Raw genomic sequence first — 26,245 nt, forward strand, 5'->3', positions numbered from 1 at the left:
CAGAAAGCGTACCAAAACTCCTGAATGCAGAAGTTTTTGTGCGCTTTCAAAAAGTGGCCCACATCTGCATGAGATAATAGTCTATGGCAAAGCGCAGCTAACTCATGGGAAAGCTGCAGGTGCACTGCACTGCACCCGCGATGCGGGTAAACCGTAGTGCATCAGTATGAAAGCAGCCTTATAGGGGGCTGAGGACAGTAAGGCTCATTTACCTTGGCAGATGGCGGGGGCGGTAAAACCCCATCATTGAGACTTTTTATTACCACACACCCCAACCACTGGCATAGCTTCAGGGTTTGCAATGGCGACCCCACCACATGCTCCAGGGAGCCCATATGACCTCCCTGTCACATTCTGTTTTACACTTGGACAGGACTGGCGGCGGGGGGTAGGATATACAGGAACCGGTCCTCTCCATTTTCCTCCTGCAACTGCTGAAGTCCGACTTCTCCTCTTCTCCCTCCCACTGGCATTCAGTGGCTGTAGAAGGAACATGTTCATTGTGCTATTCAAATTCTAAATTCTGAACCATTTCATTTCATTGTGGCCCTAGACCTTAAGTGGCCCTCGCTCTTCAAAAGGTTGAGCACCCCTGGCTTAGAAGGAAGCACATTTATACCAAGTCTATATGATCTGCATGACTATGGTATTAACCATGGCTTGTTACCTGCTATGCCAATAACTCCACCCCCTCTTTATTTTAATGACCACACCACACATAACTGGAGTAAATTGGCCATAGCAGCCGTTTTATTAACCAAATATAAATACCAATAATTAACATGTCAAAAACCTTTCAAAACATAACATACAGCTTTATTAAAGATAATGGAGCCCAAGGTCCCAATAGGCATAAAAACCATAACCATACCTCCTAGTCACTTCACAGGCCTCCAGTCGCAAAACCACCGACTCGGAGACAACTAGCAGGTACCCATACCAACTGGGAGCCGTACCTCAGACGGGTCCCTACACCATACATTTTAAGTGCCCACATGACCTAAAAGGACCTTGCCAAGTGCAACTCCTGCTCCCAAGAACTCTCAAGTCCCTCAAACAACACGACAAATTCCCCAAAAAATGTAGGGCGGAAGGGTGATAATATGATTCACCGGCTCTTCCCCTGCAACTGAATAACCACCCCCTTTTCCTTCCCAGCTCACTTCCTCCCAGAGCTCCACCCATATCTCCTAAACCATTCAGCAAAGCCCTTACAAAAACCTAGCCACGTACTCCTCTCCCATCTTACCATTACTCCCAGTCTCAAGCCCCATTAATCCCTGTCATGCCGGCCCTTCTTTTTTTGCTTTTCGGGCATACTACAGGCCTCTCTAAAAAATGAGTGGAGATTAAAACAGAAGGAAAAACTTTTAATAGGGTGGAATGTTCTTGGCTTGAAGTGCATGCAAACCTTAACACTTATCTTATTTGTATCATTTTGTCTATTAAATTTAACATTCAAAACGTTTTGTTTGATGAGTGCAAATAAATGCCTGTTGATCCTACCAGAAAACCAGTGAGTTTACAATGCAGTGCCTCTGCTGCGCTAAGTCAGCCCGGTCCATGTTACCTATATCAACTACGGAAAACTCTTCTCCATCGTGTTATGGAAAAGAAGGGGGGGTGTTCTGTAGTCCTAGCACTTTTCCTGTCCTTGGATGACCATTCCTTGGATAGGGTACTGTGAGTGAGCATTGTCAAACTTGGGCAGGAAGTGTGTTAGTGGCAGGATCACCATGTGAACATAGAGGAATAGAAAGCCCCCCAAAAAAGAAGAGAACTACTGCAACCACCACATCTAAAGCACTTTTAATGTTTGTGGTAGAATGAGAAAAGCGGTCGTGCTTTATACTTTCTTTTATGAGGTTGTTAGGGGTCAACTGGTATCTGCAACCTATATAGGAATTTGGTGGACATTATTTCTTCCCTCGTCTGTACTGGTCTCCCTCAAGGCCTTTTTGACAGTGGTGGCTGGTGGGGCGGTCGGATCACCCAAACCCACAACCCCCCCCCCCACCCCCCGGTCAGTTAGTCATCCAGTCCGGCACTTACCCTATCTAGGTTGCGGGTGGGCAGCACTCCTACAGTCAGCGGCTCCTCTTCTGCATCACGGCGGCTTCCGTTATCCATTATCATTGGTCGAAGAAAGCCAAAGTTGTACCCATTCAAAGTTGTGTAAAAGTTGCATCAACATTTTTTCAAAGTTGCACTCCAAAATTGCATCACTTTGGAGCCCTACAAGTGTGAATAGAGCCTAAATAAGTTCAATACATTCCAATTGCATCACAAAAAACATCTTAATTATACTAAGAGCTGTGGATAAGAGGGTAGCACTGGTCCTCCTGTATGGGGCCCGGGCCAGCAGGGGGGGGCCCAGGCAATAGGGTGAATCGGATGTGGGCAGGGAGGGTGATCGACTGGACAGGGGAGCAACAATTACTGGAACTGATCCCCTGTACATTTCTCCCTGCAGCAGCTGAAAGCTGGCTTCTCCTCTCCCTCCGGTTGGCTTTCAGCTGCTGCAGAGAGAGCCATACAGGGGATCGGTTCCCTAACTTCCCCCTCGCCACACCCCTTATGCACCTGCTGCCTAGGCCCCTCTACCCCCACACTGCTTCCGGCTTCTCTTCTTCCTGCTGGCAGCTGCAAGCACACAATAGGATCACTCAGTGTAGTCATTCATAACTGTAGCATTAGCTGTATGGGGCCCTGTGGTTTCTAGCAGCAGTCTTGAACATACTAGTTATCTTTTTTTGTCTCCTACTTCAGTATCTTCTTAGTCACTAACCCAGAACAAGTATACATCTAGATAAAACAGAACTCCTTATCTGAGTATCTTCTTCATTTTAGAGATAATTAAACTGAAGCTAATAGACCAGTTATTCTCAAACATTTCTCAAACTAGCACTGGTGGAGGGTGCAGGTAGACACAAGTCTGTCCCCCATTATTGTTGTAAAGCTGAATCCCGGTATAGGTAAATATTGCCTTAATACAGAGAGTCATGTGTATTCATACTTTTTGTGTATTTCTTCCAAATCTGAGCAAACTACCTTCTGTGCAGGAGCTTCTTGTAATGAAGACCGCTCACTGCTGCTCTCACTTGTTGTGCAGAGTGACTGGTCTTGTCTCCGCCCCCTCCTGTTGTTTTCTGCAGGCAGCCTGTAGTGGGTGGAGCCTGCTGGGTTCCTCCCACAGCTCTGCTCTCCGCACAGGCTATGTACAGCACAGTGATTATGTCACTGCTACTTTTACAAGGAAATAGCTGTTTGCAAAGGCATTTGGTGTACAGAAAGTAGATTTCAAAGCTTTGTGGTTTTTGATGAATATACACTATATTGTCAAAAGTATTGGGACGCCTGCCTTTACACGCACATGAACTTTAATGGCATCCCAGTCTTAGTCTGTAGGGTTCAATATTGAGTTGGCCCATCCTTTGCAGCTATAACAGCTTCAACTCTTCTTAGAAGGCTGTCCACAAGGCTTAGGAGTGTGTCTATGGGATTGTTTGACCATTCTTCCAGAAGCGCATTTGTGAGGTCAGGTACTGATGTTGGACGAGAAGCCTGGCTCACAGTCGCCACTTTAATTCATCCCAAAGGTGTTCTATTGAGTTGAGGCCAGGACTCTGTGCAGATCAGTCAAGTTCCTTCACCCCAAACTTGCTCACCCATGTCTTTATGGACCTTGCTTTACGTACTGGTGTGCAGTCATGTTGGAACAGGAAGGGGATATCCCCAAACTGTTCCCACAAAGTTGGAGCATTAAATTGTCCTAAATGTCTTGGTATACTGACGCCTTAACAGTTCACTTCACTGCAACTAAGGGGCCAAGCCCAACCCCTGAAAAACAACCCCACACCATAATCCCCCCTCCACCAAATGATTTGGACCAGTGCACAAAGCAAGGTCCATAAAGACATGGATGAGCAAGTTTGGGGTAGAGGAACTTGACTGGCCTGCACAAACTCCTGACCTCAACCCGATAGAACACCTTTGGGATGAATTAAAGCAGAAACTGCGAGTCAGGCCTTCTCGTCCAACATCAATGCCTAACCTCACAAATGCGCTTCTGGAAGAATGGTCAAAGATTCCCATAGACACACTCCTAAACCTTGTTGAGAGCCTTCCCAGAAGAGTTTAAGCTGTTATAGCTGCAAAGGGTGGGCCAAATCAATATTAAACCCTACAGACTAAGACTGGGATGCCATTAAAGTTCATGTAAAGGCAGGTGTCCCAATACTTTTGACAAGATAGTATATTTAGATGAAAGTTTTTCTGCCCAGAGTTTTACTTTAACTGCTCTGCTGCTCAGCCACATATTCCAGATCGTGTGTCACTGCAGTTGCCTACACCATCTTCTAAAATTGCAGTTGTTAATTGGCTGTGCACCCACCCATAGCCGGCTCTCGGTGCCTTTTGGCCCCTGCAGATGAACCAGCGCCGTTTTGCCATCCGTGGCTGCCAGGTCCTGTCAATAGACAGCTATTACCGTGACCAGGTGGGTCATCAGCTGGTATTGTGGCCAGAAAACAGGAGGCTGAGAAATGAGGAGAAGCTTTCTGTCTGCAGTAGCATTGTATTGTCTTCTAGGCATTCCGCTGCAAAACTCCCGTAAGTCACTGAAAAAGTGGAGCTTTGCCCTGCATGAGCAAAGCACAGGTTCACATTACTGAAATTTTAGAAATAGTGCTTTATCTGACCACTACTACTATAATATACAACGATCGGCCACCCACCATAACATTATGACCACCCAAATATAGTGAGAAGGTCCCCATTTTGCCGCCAAAACAGCCCTGACCCCTCGTAGCATGGACTCTTCTAGACCTTTGAAGGCATGCTGTGGTATGTGGCAACAAGCCACCAGTAGCAGATCCTATAGGTTGCAAGGTGGGACCTCAATGGATTGGACCTCACATAGTGCATCCTGGCAGGGCTGTCTTAATAGCATCATGGGCACCTGGTCAAAGTAATGCACTGGGGCCCCTACCAGCTTGCCCCAATAGACACACCTACTTTCAATAATAAAGTATAAATAGTTGATAGAATTAAACATATATTCATTAGTACTTTCAATAAAATCGATTTTACAAAAGGAAAACATTCCATGAATCAAAGACTAGTCAGCACAAAGGGCACAGTACAGGGGGGAATGCAGAGGGGCACAGTACAGGGGGGGTCAGGAGGGCACAATACTGGGATCAGGAGGGCGCAGTATAGGTTCTGGGATGCTTCCCGGAACACGACCATATGGGGACAGTTTAGTAAAAAGCATGACTGTCTCTGCAAATCCAGGACAGTTGGCAAGTATGATGCAAAGCAAGATTATTGTGGGGCCCCCCCATGTACCTGGGGCCCCTGGGCAGTGCCCAGGCGTGCCCTTGCATTAAGATAGCCCTGCATCCTGGTGCCATCTCTTCCCCAGGTTAGTGACGCACACACACCTGGCCATCCACATGATGTAAAAGAAAACATGGTTCATCAGACCAGGCCACCTTCTTCCATTGCTCGGTGGTCCAGTTCTGATGCTCACGTGCCCATTGTAGGCGGTTTTGGCTGTGGACATGGTTTAGCATGGGTATCCTGACCGGTCTGTGTCTACACTGCCCCATACACAACAAACTGCAATGCACTGTGCATTCCGACACCTTTCTATCAGGACCAACATACATTTTTTAACCAATGTGAGCTTCAGAAGCTCTTCTGTTGGATCCGACTACAAGGGTCATCCCATTAACCTGTTGCCAGGTTTTCCTTCCTTGGACCACTTTTGGTAGCTTCTGATCACTGCAGCCCAGGAACATTCCCACAAGAGCTACAGTTTCAGAGTTGCTCTGACCTTCGTCTAGCCATTTCAGTTTGATCCTTGTCAAAGTCACTGAAATCCTTACGCTTACCCAATTTTTCTGCTTTCAATACATCCACTTCAGGGACAACATGTTCACTTGCTGCCTAACATATCCCACTGACTTTCTGGTGCCATTGTCACAAGATAATCAATGTTATTCGCTTTACCTGTCAGTGGTGATACTTTTAGGGCTGATCGGTGTCTATTTTGAAGACATTCTATGATTACAGCATACACTTTCATTTTATAACATCAGCATTGTCATAGTAATACAAACTATAGTTATATTTGACAAAAAAATACTAAAGGTCTTGCGAGCTACCAAATCAAAGTTCCCCTATCTTATAATAGTATAATGACAGCTGCTAGCACTAATCACGTCCCATACTAACGTGTGAGAATCACAGATAAATAAATCATGTGCTGCACTATCCCCTTAATGATCTGCTGAACTTGCAGCAAAAACCTAAGTTTTTGCTGCAGGTTCAGCAGATCATTAAGGGGATAGCGCAGCACATGATTTATTTATTTAATACAGTGGAACCTTGGATTACGAGCATAATCCGTTCCAGGAGAATGCTTGTAATCCAAAGCACTCGCATATCAAAGCGAGTTTCCCCATAGAAGTCAATGGAAACGAAGATAATTCTTTCCGCATTGATTTCTATTACATGCAATACCGAATGTAGCCAGAGGTGGGGGTGGGGGGGGGGGCGCTGGAGAGCCTCAGAAATACTCGGGGACAGCTCGGCTGACCTCGGAAAGCCTGGGAAAAGCTCGGAAACACTCAGGAATGGAGTATTCCCAGTGTTTCCGAGTCATTCTGAGTATTTCCGAACGGCTCCGAACCATTCCGAGTGTCCCCGGCGCCCCCACACCTCTGGCCAAATGCGGTACTGCACCACCCATTAGCTTGAATTCTGCTCATTTTGCGAGATAACACTCACAAACCGAGTCAGAATTAAAAAAAAAAAGTTGCTCGTATATCAGAAAGCTCGTTGACCGTGTTACTCGTAAACTAAGGTTCCACTGTAGTTTTATTTGAAAATCCAATATAAGCTTACTTCTCCTTTCCTGTAGTAAGGCTTACCTGTAGGTACATTGATAATCTCCTAGACTTGCACTGTTTAGAAGATATTCACACTGCATACAGCCGTTGATGTCCCCCACGCATGTGCTCTGAAGGGACTGCATACCTGTGCTGTCCCTTCAGAACTCCTTGCCATGGTCCGTGACTCATGCACAGGAGTGAGGTCATTGCAGCTCAGCCAATCAGATGCCCAGAGCATACGAACCCAGAAGGAAGATCGGGTGAAGACGGAAACATACACCCCATGTAGTGATTGGCCTCATGTGAAACACAGAAATGAAACAAATCCTCCTACATAAGTTGTATCTGTGTATCTGCATCCATCTCTCCTCTACAGCCCTCCAAAGTGTTTACACAGAGGTCAAGTGAGAGCTGATTGGAGGGAAGGGACACGCCCCCCTTCACACAGCACACAGGAACAGAGCTGAGGCTATAAATCAGACTGTGTGCTGGAGATCCCTCTCCTGTCACCTTTTTTTCTCTTGGTGTCAGGAAAACTCATGCAGATAGCAGTGGAAGGAGGCAGTGGACAGAAATGACACTTCTTGCTCTGTATTGGGACAAGTGCACACTAGACAGGGAAATCCTTTGTTCATATTTCATGTCTGAGGTGTACAGCCACTTTAACCCCTTGCCGACCAGCGCACGACGATATACGTCGGTATTATGGCACGGCTGGGCAAATGGGCGTACAGGTACGTCCCCTTTAAATCGCGGCATAGTGGGCGTGCGCCCACCGCGTACTCCGTGAGCGTGCCCGCGGGTCCCACGGACTCGATGTCCGCCGGGGGCCCGCGATCGTGTCACAGAGTGGCAGAACGGGGAGCTGCCTATGTAGGCAAGGCATTTCCCTGTTCTGCCTAGTGACACGACAGAAATCTGCTGCTTCCTGTCATCAGGAGCAGTGATCTCTGTCATGTTGTAGTGAGTCCCCTCCCCCTTCAGTTAGAATCACTCCCAGGACACACTTAACCCCTTGATCGCCCCCCAGTGTTAACCCCTTCCCTAGATTTTTATAGCACTAATCTCTGTATAAATGACAATGGTCCCAAAATAGCCAAAAGTGTCCGATGTGTCCGCTATAATGTCGCAGTCACGATAAAAATCGCAGATCGCTGCCATTACTGATAAAAAAACAAAAAACAAAAATAAAAATGCCATAAATCTATCCCCTATTTTGTAGATGCTATAACTTTTGCGCAAACCAATCAATATACGCTTATTGTGATTTTTTTTTTTTTTTTACCAAAAATATGTAGAAGAATACATATTGGCCTAAACTGAGAAAAAAAATAGTTTTTTTTATATATTTTTTGGGGATACAGTGGCACCTCGGTTTGCGAGTAACGCGGTTAACGAGCATTTCGCAAACCGAGCACTGTATTTCTAAAATTCCTAACTCGGTTTGCGAGTGTTGTCTCGCAAAACGCGCAGGTTTCAGGCCAAAAGCGGTGTGCAGTACCGCTTCTGGCCTGAGGTGGGGGGCACCAGAGCTGAGCAGAGCCGAAAGTCGCCGTTCGGAAATGCACGGAAAGGCCCAAGGACAGTTCGGCTGACCTCGGCACACCACGGAAAGGCTCGAGAACGGAGTCTTTCTGAGGTTTGCCGAGGTCCGCTGAAAAAGTGTCCCTCGGGCCTTTTCGGTCGTTTCCGAGGCTCTTCGGCGCCCCCCCCGCCTCTGGCCGCATGCGGTATTGCATCCCATTGAAGTCGATGCGGAATTAATTATTTTCGTTTCCATTGACTTCAATGGGAAAACTCGCTTTGATATGCGAGTACATTGGATTACGAGCATACTCCTGGAACGGACTATGCTCGTAATCCGAGGTTCCACTGTATTTATTATAGCAAAAAGTAAAAAATATTGCTTTTTTTTTTCAAAATTGTCGCTCTTTTTTTGTTTATAGCGCAAAAAATAAAAACCGCAGAGGTGATCAAATACCACCAAAAGAAATCTCTATTTGTGGGAAAAAAAGGACGTCAATTTTGTTTGGGTGCAGCGTCACATGACCGCGCAATTGTCAGTTAAAGCGACGCAGTGCCGAATCGCAAAGAGTGCTCTGGTCAGGAAGGGGGGTAAATCCTTCCGGGGCTGAAGTGGTTAAAATCCCAGCACAGAATGTTAGGAAAACTGGGGGGTAAACCTACCCACATAGGTGCAGCAATCAGCAGTACCTGGCAGTAATACTGTTGGGTTTAGAATATACGCCTCATAAAGAAAAGGTCACAGCAATGTAATGGGGGCATAAATTCTCCTTCCGAGGGGGTCCCCCAAAGTGCACTGCCTTCCCCCGATCCTCCCAGGCTGCTCTGGATCCATAGTTTGGGGAGCTGTTGGCTATTTCTGATGACAGCTCTCAATGAATAAGTCATGATGGCTGCTTTGTTCGCTATCCCCGGATCAGATCGTTTATTTTTAGAGAGCAGAGATGGCCTGTCAAGATTTAGTTTCCTTATCCTCAGAAGAGAAGAGGGGAGATATCCCCCCCCCCCACCGCCTCTACAAAACAACATCAAAGCTCCTCTGCTGACAAGCTATGATCGGAATAACATTAGTCGGTTTACACCTTCCATCTCCGTGTTGGAGTGTCTGCGATCGCTCGTATTCCTGGTCACGAATTATTTTGGAAAGAAAAAAGTACATTATCTGCTTGTGGCTCACAATAACTGAGGATGTTGTTTGATCATGGGGCTTTCATATCAAAGCGTCAGCTGTTCAGCCCAGTTGTGTCAATTTTATATGGAGATAGTGGCTGTGATCTATCATTCAGACTTACATAAGTACAAAAGGGGATCATCTTCACACGTTGAAGACCCTCATTGAGCCTTAAGCTGGCCACACATTATACAATTTTCTTATTCAATTTCCTTTAGCTTTACCTTTAACTATGTAGTGCAAGGGCCTGCCTGATTTCATACAAATTTCGAAGTGTTTAGGATTGACCTCATATTATATGGGTTTTGGTAAATTTAAAGAATAATTATAAGAAATTTGTTTAACCGCTTGCCGACCAGCCGCCGCAGTACAATGTGCCAACATGGCTCGGCTGCGCAAATCGCCGTTATGTTACGTCGGTAACATAGACGGCCACTAGGGGGCGTGCGCGCTCGCCCCCCGAGCCGATGCGAGTGCCCGGCGGTCTAGATCACCGCCGGGCTCCCGCGATCGCTCGGGGCACACGGAGAACCGGGAGCTGTGTGTGTAAACGCACAGTTTCCGGTTCTCTGAGCAGAGAACTGACAGATGGTCTGTTCATACACGAGTATGAACAGCGATCTGTTAGTTTCCCTGCACAGTCCCCATCCCCCCTTCAGTTAGAACACACACTAGGACACACATTAACCCCTTCACTGCCAGTGACATTTTTACAGTAATCAGTGCATTTTTAATCGCACTGATCGCTGTATTAACGCCAATGGTCCCAAAAATGTGTCAAAAGTGTCCGATGTGTCTGCCATAATGTCGCAGACACGATAAAAATCGCTTAACGCCGGCATTACTAGTAAAAAAAAATTATTAATAAAAATTCCATAAAACTCTACCCTATTTTGTAGACGCTATAACTTTTGCGCAAACCAATCAATATACGCGTATTGCGATTTTTTTTTTACCAAAAATATGTAGAAGAATACATATCGACCTAAACTGAGAAAAAAAAATGTTTTTTTATATATTTTTTGGGGATATTTATTATAGCAAAAAGTAAAAAATTATGCGTTTTTTTTTTTTAAATTGACGCTCTTTTTTTGTTTATAGCGCAAAAAATAAAAACCGCAGAGGTGATTAAATACCACCAAAAGAAAGCTCTATTTGTGGGGAAAAAAAAGACATCAATTTTGTGTTGGTGTAAAGTCGCACGACCGCGCAATTGTCAGTTAAAGCGAAGCAGTGCCGAATCGCAAAAAGTGCTCTGGTCTTTGGCCAGCCAAATGGTCCGGGGCTGAAGCGGTTAATACACTGGTGGAATATTATTTAAAATGTTTAGTTTTAAGAACGTTCCTTCGATTTTTCTAGTCATTAGTGGGGTCAAATCTACACTCACTGACCACTTTATTCAGTATTGTGAAAAAAAAAGAATGCGCAAACCGAACAATCCAAATCCTCGAAGAGTGGCAGCCAACATTAAAAGAGATGTCCCCACAAAAATGATAATTGTAGCATAAGTCCACCCAGACAGCCGTCCAGGTGGCACAGAACCCCGGTCACCTGACCTCACCCAAATAAATAGGCTCTCCCAGCAGGCCAAGGGACCCAAGAAGATCCCTGCCCATTGGCTGAGATACCCCATCTATTTCTAATCTGTCCTTGCAATGCCCTTGTCTTCCGCCTGTGGAAGAGAATTCCACATCCTTGCCACTCTTACAGTAAAGAACCCTCTATGTCAGGGATATGCAATTAGCGGAGCTCCAGCTGTTGCAAAACTACAAGTCCCATCATGCCTCTGCCTCTGGGTGTCATGCTTGTGGCTGTCAGAGTCTTGCTATGCCTCATGGGAATTGTAGTTCTGCAACAGCTGGAGGTCCGCTAATTGCATATCCCTGCTCTATGTAGTTTAACCACTTAAGCCCCGGACCATTTGGCTGGCCAAAGACCAGAGCACGTTTTGCGATTCGGCACTGCGTCGCTTTAACTGACAATTGTGCGGTCGTGCGACGTGGCTCCCAAACAAAATTGACGTCCTTTTTTTCCCACAAATAGAGCTTTCTTTTGGTGGTATTTATGCGGTTTTTATTTTTTGCGCTATAAACAAAAATAGAGCGCCAATTTTGAAAAAAACACATTATTTTTTACTTTTTGCTATAATAAATATTTCAAAAAAATTTATAAAAAAAATTTTTTTTCCTCAGTTTAGGCCGATATGTATTCTTCTACATATTTTTGGTAAAAAAAATTCGCAATAAGCGTTTATTGATTGGTTTGCGCAAAAGTTATAGCGTCTACAAAATAGGGTTTAGTTTTATGTCATTTTTAGTCATTTTTTTTTTTATTAGTATGGCAGCGATCTGCCATTTTTATCGTGACTGCGACATTATGGCGGACACATCGGACAATTTTGACACATTTAAGGGACCATTGGCATTTTTACAGCTATCAGTGCTATAAAATTGCACTGATTACTGTAAAAATGACACTGGCAGTGAAGGGGTTAACCACTAGCTGGCTAGGAAGGGGTTAAGTGTGTCCTAGGGAGTGATTCTAACTGTTAGGGGGCCTGGCTACGAGTGACACGTCACTGATCAGCGCTCCTGAATGCAGGGAGCTGTGATCAGTGACAGTGTCACTAGGCAGAACGGGGAGATGCTTGTTTACATTAGCATCTCCCCGTGCTTCAGCTCCGTGAGACGATCGCGGGTATCCCCGCGGACATCGAGTCCGCGGCACCCGCGATCACAGTCACAGAACTCGTGGCAGGATAGGCACCCCACAGCGGCAAATGCAAAGGGACATACAGGTACGCCCATTTGTGCAGCCGCGCCATTCTGCCGACGTATATGTACATGCAGCGGTCGGAAGGGGTTAAGGTTAAACCTCTTTTCTTCTAATTTTAATGAGTGGCCACGAGTCTTGTTAAACGCTCTTCTGCGAGAAAGTTTTATCCCTATTGTGGAGTCACCAGTACGGTATTTGTAAATTGAAATCATATCCCCTCTCAAGCGTCTCTTCTCCAGAGAGAATAAGTTCAGTGCTCGCAACCTTTCCTCATAACTAAGATCCTCCAGACCCTTTATTAGCTTTGTTGCCCTTCTTTGTACTCGCTCCATTTCCAGTACATCCTTCCTGAGGACTGGTGCCCAGAACTGGACAGCATACTCTAGGTGCGGCCGGACCAGAGTCTTGTAGAGCGGGAGAATAACAAATAATAATAAAAGAAAGACTTTGCAAGCTACTATATGTGTTCACCAATGTGAGAAGAAATCACAGACCAGCTGCCAAGCACTAATCACGTACCCATAATCATGTGCAAGTAAGTTAGAAAAAAAGTCCTGTGCTAAGTAGACATGCACAACATAAATCATCAGTGCATAATCAAGTGCAAAAATCAATAAAATGAACAAAAATAGTAGTAATAATAATAATCATGTGATGAAGAAACATAAGCAGTGAGTCCAACATCAACAACTTTACAAGTCTGGTGATGTGTTGTTCCATCTCAGAGAGGAGTCTAGAGTAGCATAGCGTGTATGAACCCGGAATGAGGCTTCTAGGACACACCGGAGAAGAATTCTAACAAGTCGCTGGTCTGTATTTGTACCGTGTGGTGCTGTTCTTGTTCTCTGTAAGCCGAAATGAGTTATTCAAATAGTTGCTGCAATTGAATCACTTCAGCTTTTTACAAATGATCTAATCGAGAAGAGAATTGTATCAGTGCCCAGATCTAATCACCAAATCAAACTGAAAACAGCTATAAAGAAAAATCAAACTGAAAACGGCTAAAAAAAAAAAAAAAAAATGTAATTGTCTTTCATGGTCTATATCAGATGAGACTCCAATGAAAAACATTCACTTTGTTGAAGCAGATCTAAAACATTTAGTTTTGTTTCTCTTTGCAGCCACTTCATATCTATGTGTAGTCCCTCCAGGGTTGGCTGGATGTCTAAGGGTGGGCTTCCTATTGGTGGCAGTAGTATCAAATGGTGACAATGGCAGCAGGCCTGCACTGTGAATATTATTAGGTATACAGTAGAGCTCCTTACCTGTATGTACTGTACACTGATATTAGACTGGGGGACAAGTTGTACTCATTTCTCAGATTAGATCAGTCTCTCCCAACAAGGGTTCCTCCAGAGCTTAATTACAATGACCACCAATGTAAGGGGGCAATTTTCCACTGACCTCCAATGTAAGGGGGCAATTTCCCACTGACCACCAATATAAGGAGGCAATTTCCCACTGACCACCAATATAAGGAGGCAATTTCCCACTGACCACCAATATAAGGAGGCAATTTCCCACTGACCACCAAGGTAAGGGGGCAATTTCCCACTGACCACCAATGTAAGGGGGCAATTTCCCACTGACCGCCAATGTAAGGGGGCAATTTCCCACTGACCACCAATGTAAGTGGGCAATTTTCCACTGACCACCAATGTAAGGGGGCAATTTCCCAGTGACCACCAATGTAAGGGGGCGATTTGCCACTGACCACCAATGTAAGGGGGCAATTTCCCACTGACCACCAATGTAAGGGGGCAATTTCCCACTGACCGCCAATGTAAGGGGGCAATTTCCCACTGACCACCAATGTAAGTGGGCAATTTTCCACTGACCACCAATGTAAGGGGGCAATTTCCCAGTGACCACCAATGTAAGGGGGCGATTTGCCACTGACCACCAATGTAAGGGGGCAATTTGCCACTGACCACCAATGTAAGGGGGCAATTTCCCACTGGCCACCAATGTAAGGGGGCAATTTCCCACTGGCCACCAATGTAAGGGGGCAATTTCCCACTGGCCACCAATGTAAGGGGGCAATTTCCCACTGGCCACCAATGTAAGGGGGCAATTTCCCACTGACCGCCAATGTAAGGAAGCAATTTGTCACTGACACCTAATGTAAGGGACACTTCAACACTAATCACCAATGTAAAGGGGCTTTTCTCCATTGGCCCCCCATTTTTAGGCTAGGTTTACAGCAGTACAGTGCAACCTAGCGCCCATATGGTTTGTGTATGGCACATGTAGGGCAGCCTATTTATTTCCGTGAGCTGCCCTACCCATGAGAAACACAGGGAAAGAAGTCCCAACCCTTTTGTATGTAGCGGTACCCTCTGCTGAGTTTTGTAGTCCACCTGTCACCCCGCCCAGCCAGGCACACGATTTCCGGTCACTCTCAGACAGAAAACAGTCCAAAACTTTGTTTTGTATTTTTATTGAGAGAAATTAACTTGGATGGGGTAAAGGGTATATGGGATGCCCACTTGATTGCAGAACATTTACATTGGACCAACTATATACACTCTCTGTATATACATTCTAGTCTTCACTTCAGCACAACACTTGCAGACTCTTCCTCCTCAATACCTCCAGCACTTTGCTTGCTTACTCTTCCAGGACCAGCTAGCACTGATTTGTAGGCTGGAACTGACTCAACCAGGCCTAAGGTAGGTTCCCTTTGCAGGCAGGGACCACGGGCCCCTTTATTATAGTGACAAAAATATGGTAGTCTTTTAGTGCTAGCTGTTCACGTGGCTACGGAGCTCAGTACCACATCTTCTTCTTTCCACAGTTCTCTCACCTGGTTCTGCACCCATCTCAGACTGCAATCTCCCAGTCCTCTCAGGTGTGGCTCCCCAGTCCTCTCTTCTGGTTCTACACCCATCTCAGATTGCTCTCTATCAGTCCTCTCAAGCGTGGCTCCCCAGTCCTCTCTCCTGGTTCTACACCCATCTCAGACTGCTCTCTATCAGTCCTCTCAGGCGTGGCTCCCCAGTCCTCTTCACTGTGCTTCACTCACCAGCCCTCCTGGCTGCGACCTGTTGTTCCTCCCTGGAGACTTGCCCAGCAGTGCTCTCTCCCACTGTCCTCTCCTTGCTCCTCTTAGCCAAGACACCTCTGTGTGTTGTAGGAGGGTCCCGTCCACACCTGAGCCCAGGCCCAAGATCACCCCCACCAGACTGGGGAGCTCCCTCGAAGGCCACGACAGCCTAGCACTCTATCTGCAGCTTCCAACCCAACAAACAACTCCTCCCAAGCTGGGCTGACCCTGGGTATTTAAGGAGGCCTGCACCCTGCCAATCCAAGTTGGGGATTGGTCAGGGCTCCCTAGAATACCCCAGGTGGCTCCACCTCCCCTCCAGCCCCTCTTTCTAGAAAACACTAGAAGATTCTAGAAAGAAGCAGGAGGTCCGGGTGATGCTGCCTGTGAGTCACCCAGGACTACTCTGAGCCACTCCCAGCCCAGATCAAAACAAACAGGCCTGACTGCCAGCCAGGCCTGCCTAAATTTACCTACTCTGCCAAAAACCTATATACAATTCTCTAGCAACCTAGAGGGTGCTACATGTAAAATCTCCGCATGAGAATACACGGGCCATTGGCCAGTGCATAGTGGTGCCATTAATGTGTCGGAAAAGTGTGCCATTTTGCATGTATTTCTAGCACGAGTAGATGTGAACCAAGGGTTAGGGGGCATTTTTCCATTGACTTCCAATGTAAGAGGACACTTTTTTTCTCACAGCCCTCCAATTTAATGCCGGATACAGACGATCGGACATTCCTACAACAAAACCGTGGATTTTTTTCCTACGGATGTTGGCTCAAACTTGTCTTGCATACACACAAATGTTGTTGGAAATTCTATACGCTAAGAACGCGGTGACGTACAACACGTACGATGAGCCAAGAAAAATGAAGTTCAATAGCCAGTGCGGCTCTTCTGCTTGATTTTGAGCATGCGTGGACTTTTTGCGTCGGAAATGTCTACACACGCTCAGAATTTACGACAACGGATTTTGTTGTCGGAAAATTTGAGATCCAGATCTCAAATTTTGTTGGTCGGAAATTCTGACAAAAATGTCTGATGGAGCCTACACACGGTCAGAATTTCCGACAACAAGCCCACATTGAACATTTGTTGTCGGAAATTCCGATCGTGTGTACGCGGCATAAGGGGACACTACAATTTTCATTGTGTTTTCTGGCCATTATTATTAACAAGATCTGTAGATATAATTTATTTTTAGTAGGGATTCCCTAAAACTTCATAATGATGTCTAGGGTTCCCCTGGGATAAAATGGTTGAGAAAAGTTGAGTCGGATGTTGAAACATGTACATCCTAAAATGATGGGTGCAATTTAATTTAAAAACTTTAATCAGTCTTTAAGTGAACCTTAAAGTGGATGTAAACCCCATTCATGAAATCTGACCTGGGCACATATATCTGTAGTGTTTACTTATCTCTCTCCAAAGCCCTTCATCCCATTTCTTTCTGCTGCTCCATTTCTCTGTTATCAGCATGCTAATTTCTGACAAGCTCCCCAACACAGGAGATAAAAGCAGCTGAAAATTTGTGTTGGAATGGGTGCTTAGAGATAGATAAGCAGAGAGCTTGTCTATTCACAGCACAGCTCTGCAAGATTCTTAATTCCTCTGCCTAGGTGGAGGGGGGTTTTCTTTTCCTCCAATCACCTGTCACACAGTGTATGCCCAGACTCCACACCCAGTGGTGGAACAGGAAGAAAAATAACTAACACAATGTTCACTTTCTAAACAGTATATAAGGCAGAAGACAGCAGATATACAAATAAAACTTATGTAAGGAGATTTGTTTCATCCCTGTGTATCATCCAAGGCTGTTCACTTCACTGGGTATATGTGAGGGTTTACATCTACTTTAATATATTTAATATGAACTTATGAAAAATACATAAGAAGAGGTGATCTTAGGTGAAAACCACATGTCAAAACAATCATTAGATCCAGTAATATAGGCAAGTGACAAAATAGGTAACTTGCACAGTGTAGTAATAACCTAAAACACATAGTAGCTGAATTTACAGTACTTTCATTTTGACTTTCCTTGCAAAAGTCAAACTTGGCCCCGCCCACTTCTGTCTCCTAAGCCTTCCCCTTAGATGAGAAGGGTGATATCTTGGTCATCCCTGGTGGTCCCCGGAATAGCCTAGGAGCTGTGGAGAGATTGAGTCAGAAATTTATAGTGTCAGTAAATCTTTTTTTCTGCACGGCAGGGGGGATACAAGAAAAATCGAAGGACTTTCAGGGGCTCAGTACTCACCCTCTGTCAGGGCTTGGATGCTGAAAGTAAATATTGGAGAATAGTGGGCAACAAATTGTGAAATGGATAGGGTTCATCTCATTCAGGTGACCCAAACCTATCTTTTATTTTACAATGTGTTTATCCTGTATTCTCCAAATTTACTAAGGTCTCTTTCACACGGGCGTCTCTGCTAAGTGGAATCTGCTTGTTCATCGGGGTATCTTTCCGCTAATCCCCGCTGAGCAGCAGGATGGCACTATGCAGAGCGGACACGACACAGTCCCGCTCTTGTCTACAGGGTAATCGGATGGAAACAGACCGCTTGTCCATTTCCATCAGATGCCATCCGATCCACCGGACGGATGGGGAACAGGTCCACCATCCGTCTGTTTTTGGCAGACAGGATCGGATTGGATTGACAATCTGCCGATCCATAGAGGAGACTGGAGGGTCCGATTAGGTTCCGCCTGAAAAACTGACAGGTGGACCTGATAGGACAGCTAGGACAGCCCATGTGAAAGGAGCCTTAAACCTCGTACACGCGATCAGATTTTCCGCAGACAAAGCTTTTGTCCGAAGGGCGTGTGCCGTGAACTTGTCTTGCATACTAACGGCACACAATTGTCGGCCAACAAACACGAACGTAGTGACATACTGCGAGGAATTTCAACTCTTGAGCGCCACCCTTTGGGCACCTTTTGCTAATGTCGTGTTTGGTGAGCATTGATTCCGAGCATGCGTGTTTGTACTTTGAACTTTTGTGTGACGGACTTGTGTACACACGATAGGAAAATCTGACCGTTGTCCGCCCGAAAATTTACTAGCCTGCCATCCAACATTTGTTGGCGGAAAGTTGGCCAACAATTTTCTGATGGAGCGTACCAACGGTCGGATTTTAGGCCAACAGTCTGTCATCACACAATTCCCTGACCAAAATCCAATTGTGTGTACGAGGCTAGAGTATCTCCATGTTTGTTGTGGGAAAAAAAAACAAAAAAAACAACCCCCTCTACGTGATCAATGTATATTGCAGGGATTTTAACCACTTGACCTCCAGAAGATTTACACACTTCATTACCAGGCGGTACTACGTTACTTTAACTGACAATTGCGTGGTCTTGCGACTTTGTACCCAAATACAATTTTTGTCCGTTTTTTTCCCCACAAATAGAGCTTTCTTTTGGTGGTATTTGATCACCTCTGCTTTTTTTTTTTTTTTTTGCGCTATAAACAAAAAGACCTACAATTTTGAAAAAAAATTATATTTTTTACTTTCTGCTATAAAACATATCCAATAAAAAAAATGTAAAAAATCTAATGTCTTCATCAATTTAGGCCAATACTGTATGTATTCTGCTACATATTTTTGGTAAAAAAAAAATCCCAATAAGTGTATATTGATTGGTTTGTGCAAAAGTTATAGCGTCTACAAACTATGGCATATTTTTATTTATTTAAAAAAACATTTTTTTTTTACTGGTAATGGCGGCGATCAGTGATGTTTAGTGGGACTGCAATATGGCGGCAGACAAATTGGACACCTCATTGACACTTTTTTAACACTTTTTGGGGACCAGTGACACTAACACATAGCTCCCAACTGTCCCTGATTTCGAGGGACTGTCCCTGATTTGGAGCAATGTCCCTCTGTCCCTCTTTCCTCCTCATTTGTCCCTCATTTTGGTCTGATCTATATAGTTGTGTGTATATATATATATATATATATAATGCACTTTTTATCTTTCAAAAAGTGTTTCCCAGCGCTAAACCTTTCATCCAATTTCTAAATTGCTGCATTTGTAAATTTCAAAAGCCAGTATAAAGGAATAATAGTGGTTAAAAAGCACTTGTGGGTTTAAACTAATCATTTTTTCCATAATTCTCCTTTAAGGGGGCGTGGCAGGGGGTGTGTCCTATGCCTATATACGTTTTCTAATAGGCGTCCTTCGTCCCCATCTCAAAAAGTTGGGAGGTATGCTAATATAGTGATCAGTGTTACAAAATATGCACTGTCACTGTACTAATGACACTGGCAGGGAAGGGGTTAACATCAGGGGCAATCAAAGGGTTAACGCTGTGTCTAGGTTGTACTTACTCACTGTGGGGGGGGGGTGCTTTGACTAGGGGAAGGCAAAGATCCGTGTTCCTGCTTTGCCTTCCCCTAGTCGTGTTCCATACATCTCCAGATTGCCATAACGCATTGAATATGACAGAAAATGACAGCACTGCAGTTTGAAATGAAAAGGACATTTTTAAGAACATTCAATTGCAATATGGCTTGTGTATCCATTGTGTACGCAATATATTTCTTCCTTTACTATCCCATGAAAGTGGACTTGTCCTTTAAAATATTCTTTATTTGTGAAGGGGGAGTATGAAACCATATCTCCCAACTGTCCCTGATCTCGAGGGACTGTCCCTGATTTGGAGCAATGTCCCTCTGTCCCTCTTTCCTCCTCATTTGTCCCTCATTTTGGTCTGATCTATATAGTTGTATATAAAATGCACTTTTTATCTATCAAAAAGTGTTTTCCAGAGCTAAACCTTTTATCTGATTTCTAAATTGCTGCATTTGTAAATTTCAAAAGCCAATATAAAGGAATAGTAGTGGTAAAAAAAGTACTTGTGGGTTTAACCAATCTTCTTTTTTTGTACAATTCTCCTTTAAGGGGGCGTGGCAAGGGGTGTGTCCTATGCCTGCATACTTTTGCTGATAGGTGTCCCTCATTCCCATCTCAAAAAGTTGGGAGGTATGGTGAAACCCCCAAAATGCATTGTTTTTTTTTATCACTTTTGACCTTCTGTCATGCTAAATAAACATTTACCAGACTAGCACTATAATTCTGGTGTTCTCACTCTCCATATTTCTTGAAAATGTCAGTCCCCACAATCAGAATTTCTCCTCGTTAGTTCTGATTGTGCCGCCTGTGCCCCCGATTCCTACCCCCCTAAATATGACCTGCTAATGTTATTAAAAGCTATTTTCTGCCAGCTTGTATTTTAGGATCATTGTTCCATGAAGGTTCCAAGACATGGAAATAACAGTCCTATAAATACCCAGGTCACCTACACAGCAGCAGATGTGCAAACTTATTACACATTCAGGAACAATTCTCCCGCTGTGAATGAGAATAATACAGCCAGAGCCCAGCCAACAGAACACAAACTGCAGCTTAAACCTCAATACCATATAAACAGGGAAAATTAAAATTGCACATCACGTATTGTGTTCAGAAACTTCCTAGCTCAAACGTGCACCCCAATCACACAGGGCGACATTGCATTAAAGGGAACCTGTTAGTAGGACAAACCGGAATTGTTTTGTGTAGTTCCAAGCATTGTGGACCTGTTTTTTTTTTTTTTTTTTTTTTGGGGGGGAGGACTGAAAGCTTTCTGTGCCGATCTGGAATAGGAAGGTATATATGCACTATATTACCAAAAGTATTGGGGCGTCTGCTTTTACACACACATGAACTCTTCGTCCGCAGCATTCAATATTGGGTTGGCCCACCCTTTAAAGCCATTTGGGTTGGCCCACCCTTTATAACAGCTTCAACTCTTCTGGGAAGGCTGTCCACAAGGTTTAGGAGTGTGTCTATGGAAATGTTTGATCATTCTTCCAGAAGCGCATTTGTGAGGTCAGGCACTGATGTTAGACTAGAAGGTCTGGCTCGCTGTCTCCACTCTAATTAATCCCAAAAGTGTTCTATCGGTTGGGGGTGAGGACTCTGTGCAGGCCAGTCAAGTTCCTTTACCCCAAACTCACTCATCCATGTTTTTATGGACCTTACTTTGTGCACTGGTCCAAATCATTGGTTGGAGGAGGGATTATGGTGTGAGGTTGTTTTTCATGGGTTGGGCTTTGCCTCTGGGTTTCAATGAAGGGAACTCTTAAAGCATCAGCATACCAAGACATTTTGGACAATTTTGAGCTCCCAACTTTGTGGGAACAGTTTGGAGATGGCCCCTTCCTATTCCAACATGACTGCTCACCAGTGCACAAAGCAAGGTCCATATACATTAGACATGGATGAGTGAGTTTGGGGATGAGGAACTTGACTGGCCTGCCTCAACCGAATAGATTTTGGAAGAATGGTCAAACATTCCCATAGACACACTACTAAACCTTGTGGTCAGCCTTCCCAAAAGTTGAAGCTGTTATAGCTGCAAAGGGTGGGCCAACTCAATATTGAACCCCACGGACTATGACTGGGATGCCATTAAAGTTCATGTGCGTGTAAAAGTAGGCGTCTCAATACTTTTAAAAAATGTTAATAATATAGTGTGGTTTTTAATAGGATAACTTAGGAATGTCTTTTAGGGGGTTAAAGTATATCTAAAGCCAAAAGGCTAGGGTATGTACTTTTGTCATCAGTGTCCCATTGAGGAGGTTTCCCTTCTACTTCCTGTCCCATAGACACTACAGGAAGTGAGAGGAAATCTCTGCAAAGTGAGGGAAATCCCTGGACCATCACCCTCCCGAGGAAGATCCCGCCTCTCCACCCCTCCTTCCTTCCTCTGGCGGAATCGGGCAATTTATTTATTTTTCTTTTGTTTACGTTTTTTACTTTTGAAAGTCCGCCTTGCCTCTCCATGCACGTCAATTGCCTTAGGCTAATGACGTGCACACCGCCTACAGTGCCTCTCAGGATATGTACGTCACTTATCCCAGGAGGCATGGACCTTCATTGAAGAACAGGAAGAGGGTGCAGGCCTATCGGCGCATCATTGAAGGGCCCCCCCCGCTGAACCCGGACAAGCTGGCGGGCCTCTCGATGATGTCAGATAGAACATGGCAGTGCGGAACGGAGCTTGAGATGGTTTCAGCAGGTCAACGCTGGATCCATTGGATCCCCACCAGAATACACCGATCAGCGCTGATTGGATGCTGTTTTTCCAGCATGTTTCTTTGACAAAAGCTGGATTGTTAGACCAGATTGTGTCGGACAGACAGCTGTACACACTTACCAAAAGTCCAATCAACTAGAAGTGAGGTTTACTTGTTTCAAGGGCAGAACCCTCTTTATTTAGAGCTAGCCCTTCTGCTCTTGAAACACCTAAGCCTCACTCCCAGTCGATGGGAATAACTGGAACATTGCTATTGGATTGTGTCTACTGGATTGTATTGATGTGTCTGAGTTTACTTACTTTTGTGAATATATTGGAAATCTTTTTTATTCAACAAATCTGTTTTATGGTAATGCACGAATCTGGTGTACCCTCTCTTTGGTTTTTGTTATACAGTAGCTACCTTTAGGCCAGGTTCAAATATGTGTGAATTGGATTGGCATCCAATTCGCATGGCATGCGAGTGTGACCGCCTCTCAATGAAACCGGTTCCCACAGGTCCTGGGTGCCCGCTGTCTGTATTCAAAAAGAGTCTTGTGTGTGTTTGGTTCAGATTCAGGTGCGCATTCAGGCAAAATTCTGACCTGATTCGTAACTGAACCGGTGAACAGGAACACACCAGACCCAATGCTGGGAACCACGGCCGCACATATGTGAACCTGGCCTTAGGGTCAGGTTAAAGCTGCGTACACACGAGCGGAATGTCCGATAGAAATAGACCGACTGAGTCTTTTCATCGTCTATTCCAATCGTGTGTGGGCCACATCAGACTTTTTTTTTCAAAAATTCTGACGGACCTAGAAATAGAACATGTTCTAAATATTTTCAATGGAACCAATTCCTATCGGGAAAACCACTCGTCTGTATGCTGTTCCGATGGACCAAAAACGACGCATGCTCTGAAGCAAGTACGAGACGAAAGCTATTGGCTACTGGCTATTGAACTTCCTTTTTCTAGTCCCATCGTACGTCATCGCGTCCTGGACGGTCGGACTTTGGTCGGACTTTAGTTTGACCGTGTGTATGCAAGACCGCTTGAAAGGAATTCCGTCGGAGTTCCGTCGGAGGAACCTTCGGAGTTTATTCCGACGGCAAAACTGGTCGTGTGTACAGGGCATTAGAGTCGAGTCCAGTTATTGAGGGACTATTTTTGGTTGTGAAAACTTCTCTATTCTGAAAACATAATTTGAGAGCTTACAATCTAAATTAGAGGGACAAGTGATACACAAAGTAATTGAGGGATATATGAACTGATAGAGAAAGTAGAAAAAAAAAAAGTTTTTAGATAAAGGGAGGATGAAGAGATGCATTTTCAAAGATCACCTATATGGGGATAGAGAAGGAGACAGCCAAACAGATTGGGGAAGAGAGTTCCAGAATGGGAGAGGCTCTGGGGAAGTCCTGGACGTAAGCATGGGAGGACGTAATGAGAGGTAGAGAGCAGGAGGTCTTGGGAGGAGTGAAGAGGGTGGTTTGGTGATATTTTGAGTTTGTTTATGTAGCACGGGAGAGATATGTGGATGGCTTTGTATGTTTAAGTATATTAAATTTGATTTGTTGGGCAAGCAGAAGCCAGAGGAGGGATTGGCAGAGAGGGATGGGGGGGGGGGGGGGGGGATTCTGTGTAAAGGTAGGTCAATGAGTAGGGCTTTCCAATAGTCAAGGCAATATTCAAAACAAGCATCTAAAAGCCTTCTCTGCTACAAAATGCCATGAGATGTCACTGTTAATTTCTCATGCAATAGAGTGAACACCAGTCCTGAAGACTCATTGCACAGTTTATTAAATAGCAAAACTGGCCGTCTTTCATAAGCTTTCAATATTTTTGTCTGGTCAGATACGTTAGTTCTCAAATGATTACACCTTGACTGTATTTCAAGACTTTGCTTGAAGGACAGCATTGATTTGAAGAGCAGATTTCATTATTCTGAAAGACACTGACCGTTCTGTGCTTCCTTTGCAGGTTATATACTCCAATACTCAGAAGATAACAGCGAGCAGTGGGGCAGTATTCCCATTAGTCCCAGCGAGCGCTCCTACCGCCTGGAAAACCTAAAATGTGGCACCTGGTACAAATTTACCCTCACGGCCCAAAACGGAGTCGGACCCGGGCGCATCAGTGAGATCATAGAGGCTAAAACCCTTGGGAAAGGTACTGGAGTCTTGTCCTGCCCACCAAAAGCAGGAAGTAATTATTAACTATCCAGTTATTTGATTTTATCTCATTTGTTTTTGAATGAAAATTAACCTTTTCTTTTGCCAACTGCTCACATCTCTTGTATGCATGGGTTTTTGTTTGCATCAGCTTTTTTGTCCTGTACAAGTCAATAGGAATGTAAAAGCTACTTGGTGCAGCTTAGAAGATCGGAAGCTTGTCTGATGAAATTCATAACGGTCTCTGAAGCATCTCAAACTGATCTCAAAAGTTAGCTGAATGCACCTAAAAGCATCCTGCATTTGCCCATCTACACAAGTTCATATACTTTTATTGCTGTTGGTACTGTTGGGAGATTTCACCTCACCTCCTATCCTTGTGACAGCAAAAATATCTCCTAGACAGTTAGCTGGAGACTTGCAAAAATATCTCCTAGACAGTTAGCTGGAGACTTGCAAAAATATCTCCTAGACAGTTAGATGGAGACTTAGGCCTCATGCACACGAGACGCTGTTAAACGCGTGTTTAGAGGCAGTTGGACACTTTTTTCAACTGCCCCTGAACTCATTCAATGTTATCCTATGTGTCCATGTACACCGTCTCATTTTTTGGCGTTTTTAGGCAGTTGCGTTTAACCTAATTTTTCCAGAAGCAAAAAAATGGTTTCAGACGCCAAATGCGGCTAAACGCGGGTACCGCGTTTAGCCGCATTTAGCCGCGTTTGCGTTTGAGTGTTTTTAACCACTTGCTTACAGGGCACTTAAACCCCCCTCCTATCCAGACCAATTTTCAGCTTTCAGCGCTGATGCACTTTGAATGACAATTGCGCGGTCATACAACACTGTACCCAAATGAAATTTTTATCATTTTTTCACCACAAATAGAGCTTTCTTTTGGTGGTATTTGATCACCTCTGCAGTTTTAACTTTTTGTTAAAAAAAATGTAAAAAACTGAATTTTAAAAAAAAAAAAATTTTTTATTTTTTTATATTTTGTTATAAAAAATTTAAAACGGGTCATTTTTCTCCTTCATTGATGTACGCTGATGAGGCGGCAGTGATGGGCACTGATAGGCGGCAGTGATGGGCACTGATGGGTGGCAGTGATGGGCAGCACTGCCAGGTGGCACTGATTGGCACTACAGGTGGGCATTGATAGGTGGCACTTGTGGGCATTGATAGGTGGCACTTGTTGGCATTGATAAGTGGCACTGTGGGCACTGTTAGCTGGCACTGTGGGCTCTTTTAATTGGCACTAGTAGGTGGCACTCATGAGGCAGATGTGCCTCTTCCACTTGGGGACCGATGTCCCTCACATCCCAGCCGGTGATCGGCTTTTTTTTCTACTCACGCTACCAGCGTGAGTAAAAAGAAAAAACGATTACCGATCTTTTGTTTACATCATGTGATCAGCTGTCATTGGCTGACAGCTGATCACATGGTAAGGGGCCGGGACCGGCCCCTTACTCGGATCGGTGATCAGCCGAGTCTCAGTGACTCGGTGATCACAGCGCGCAGGGAGCATGCACAGGGGAGGCCGTCATATGACGGCCTCCCGGGAATTCAGGTCCGCGCTGTGGCCGTCA

The 26,245-nt window shown here is 44.7% G+C and overlaps 1 protein-coding gene across 4 annotated transcripts in view; it reads left to right on the top strand.

Moving 5' to 3' along the window:
- Positions 1-26,245, top strand: part of DSCAM (DS cell adhesion molecule) — a 726,986-nt gene that overhangs the window by 498,093 nt on the left and 202,648 nt on the right. For 2 of the 4 annotated variants that reach the window (XM_073617225.1, XM_073617227.1), the window contains exon 25: positions 24,469-24,693. In XM_073617225.1, coding sequence (XP_073473326.1) covers positions 24,469-24,693 — 225 coding nt within the window. The remainder of the gene's footprint in view (positions 1-24,468; positions 24,694-26,245) is intronic. The other 2 variants (XM_073617226.1, XM_073617228.1) reach the window with 1 other exon arrangement.

This window comes from Aquarana catesbeiana, linkage group LG02, assembly GCF_042186555.1.
Source record: "Aquarana catesbeiana isolate 2022-GZ linkage group LG02, ASM4218655v1, whole genome shotgun sequence".
Classification (NCBI taxonomy): Eukaryota; Metazoa; Chordata; class Amphibia; order Anura; family Ranidae; genus Aquarana; species Aquarana catesbeiana.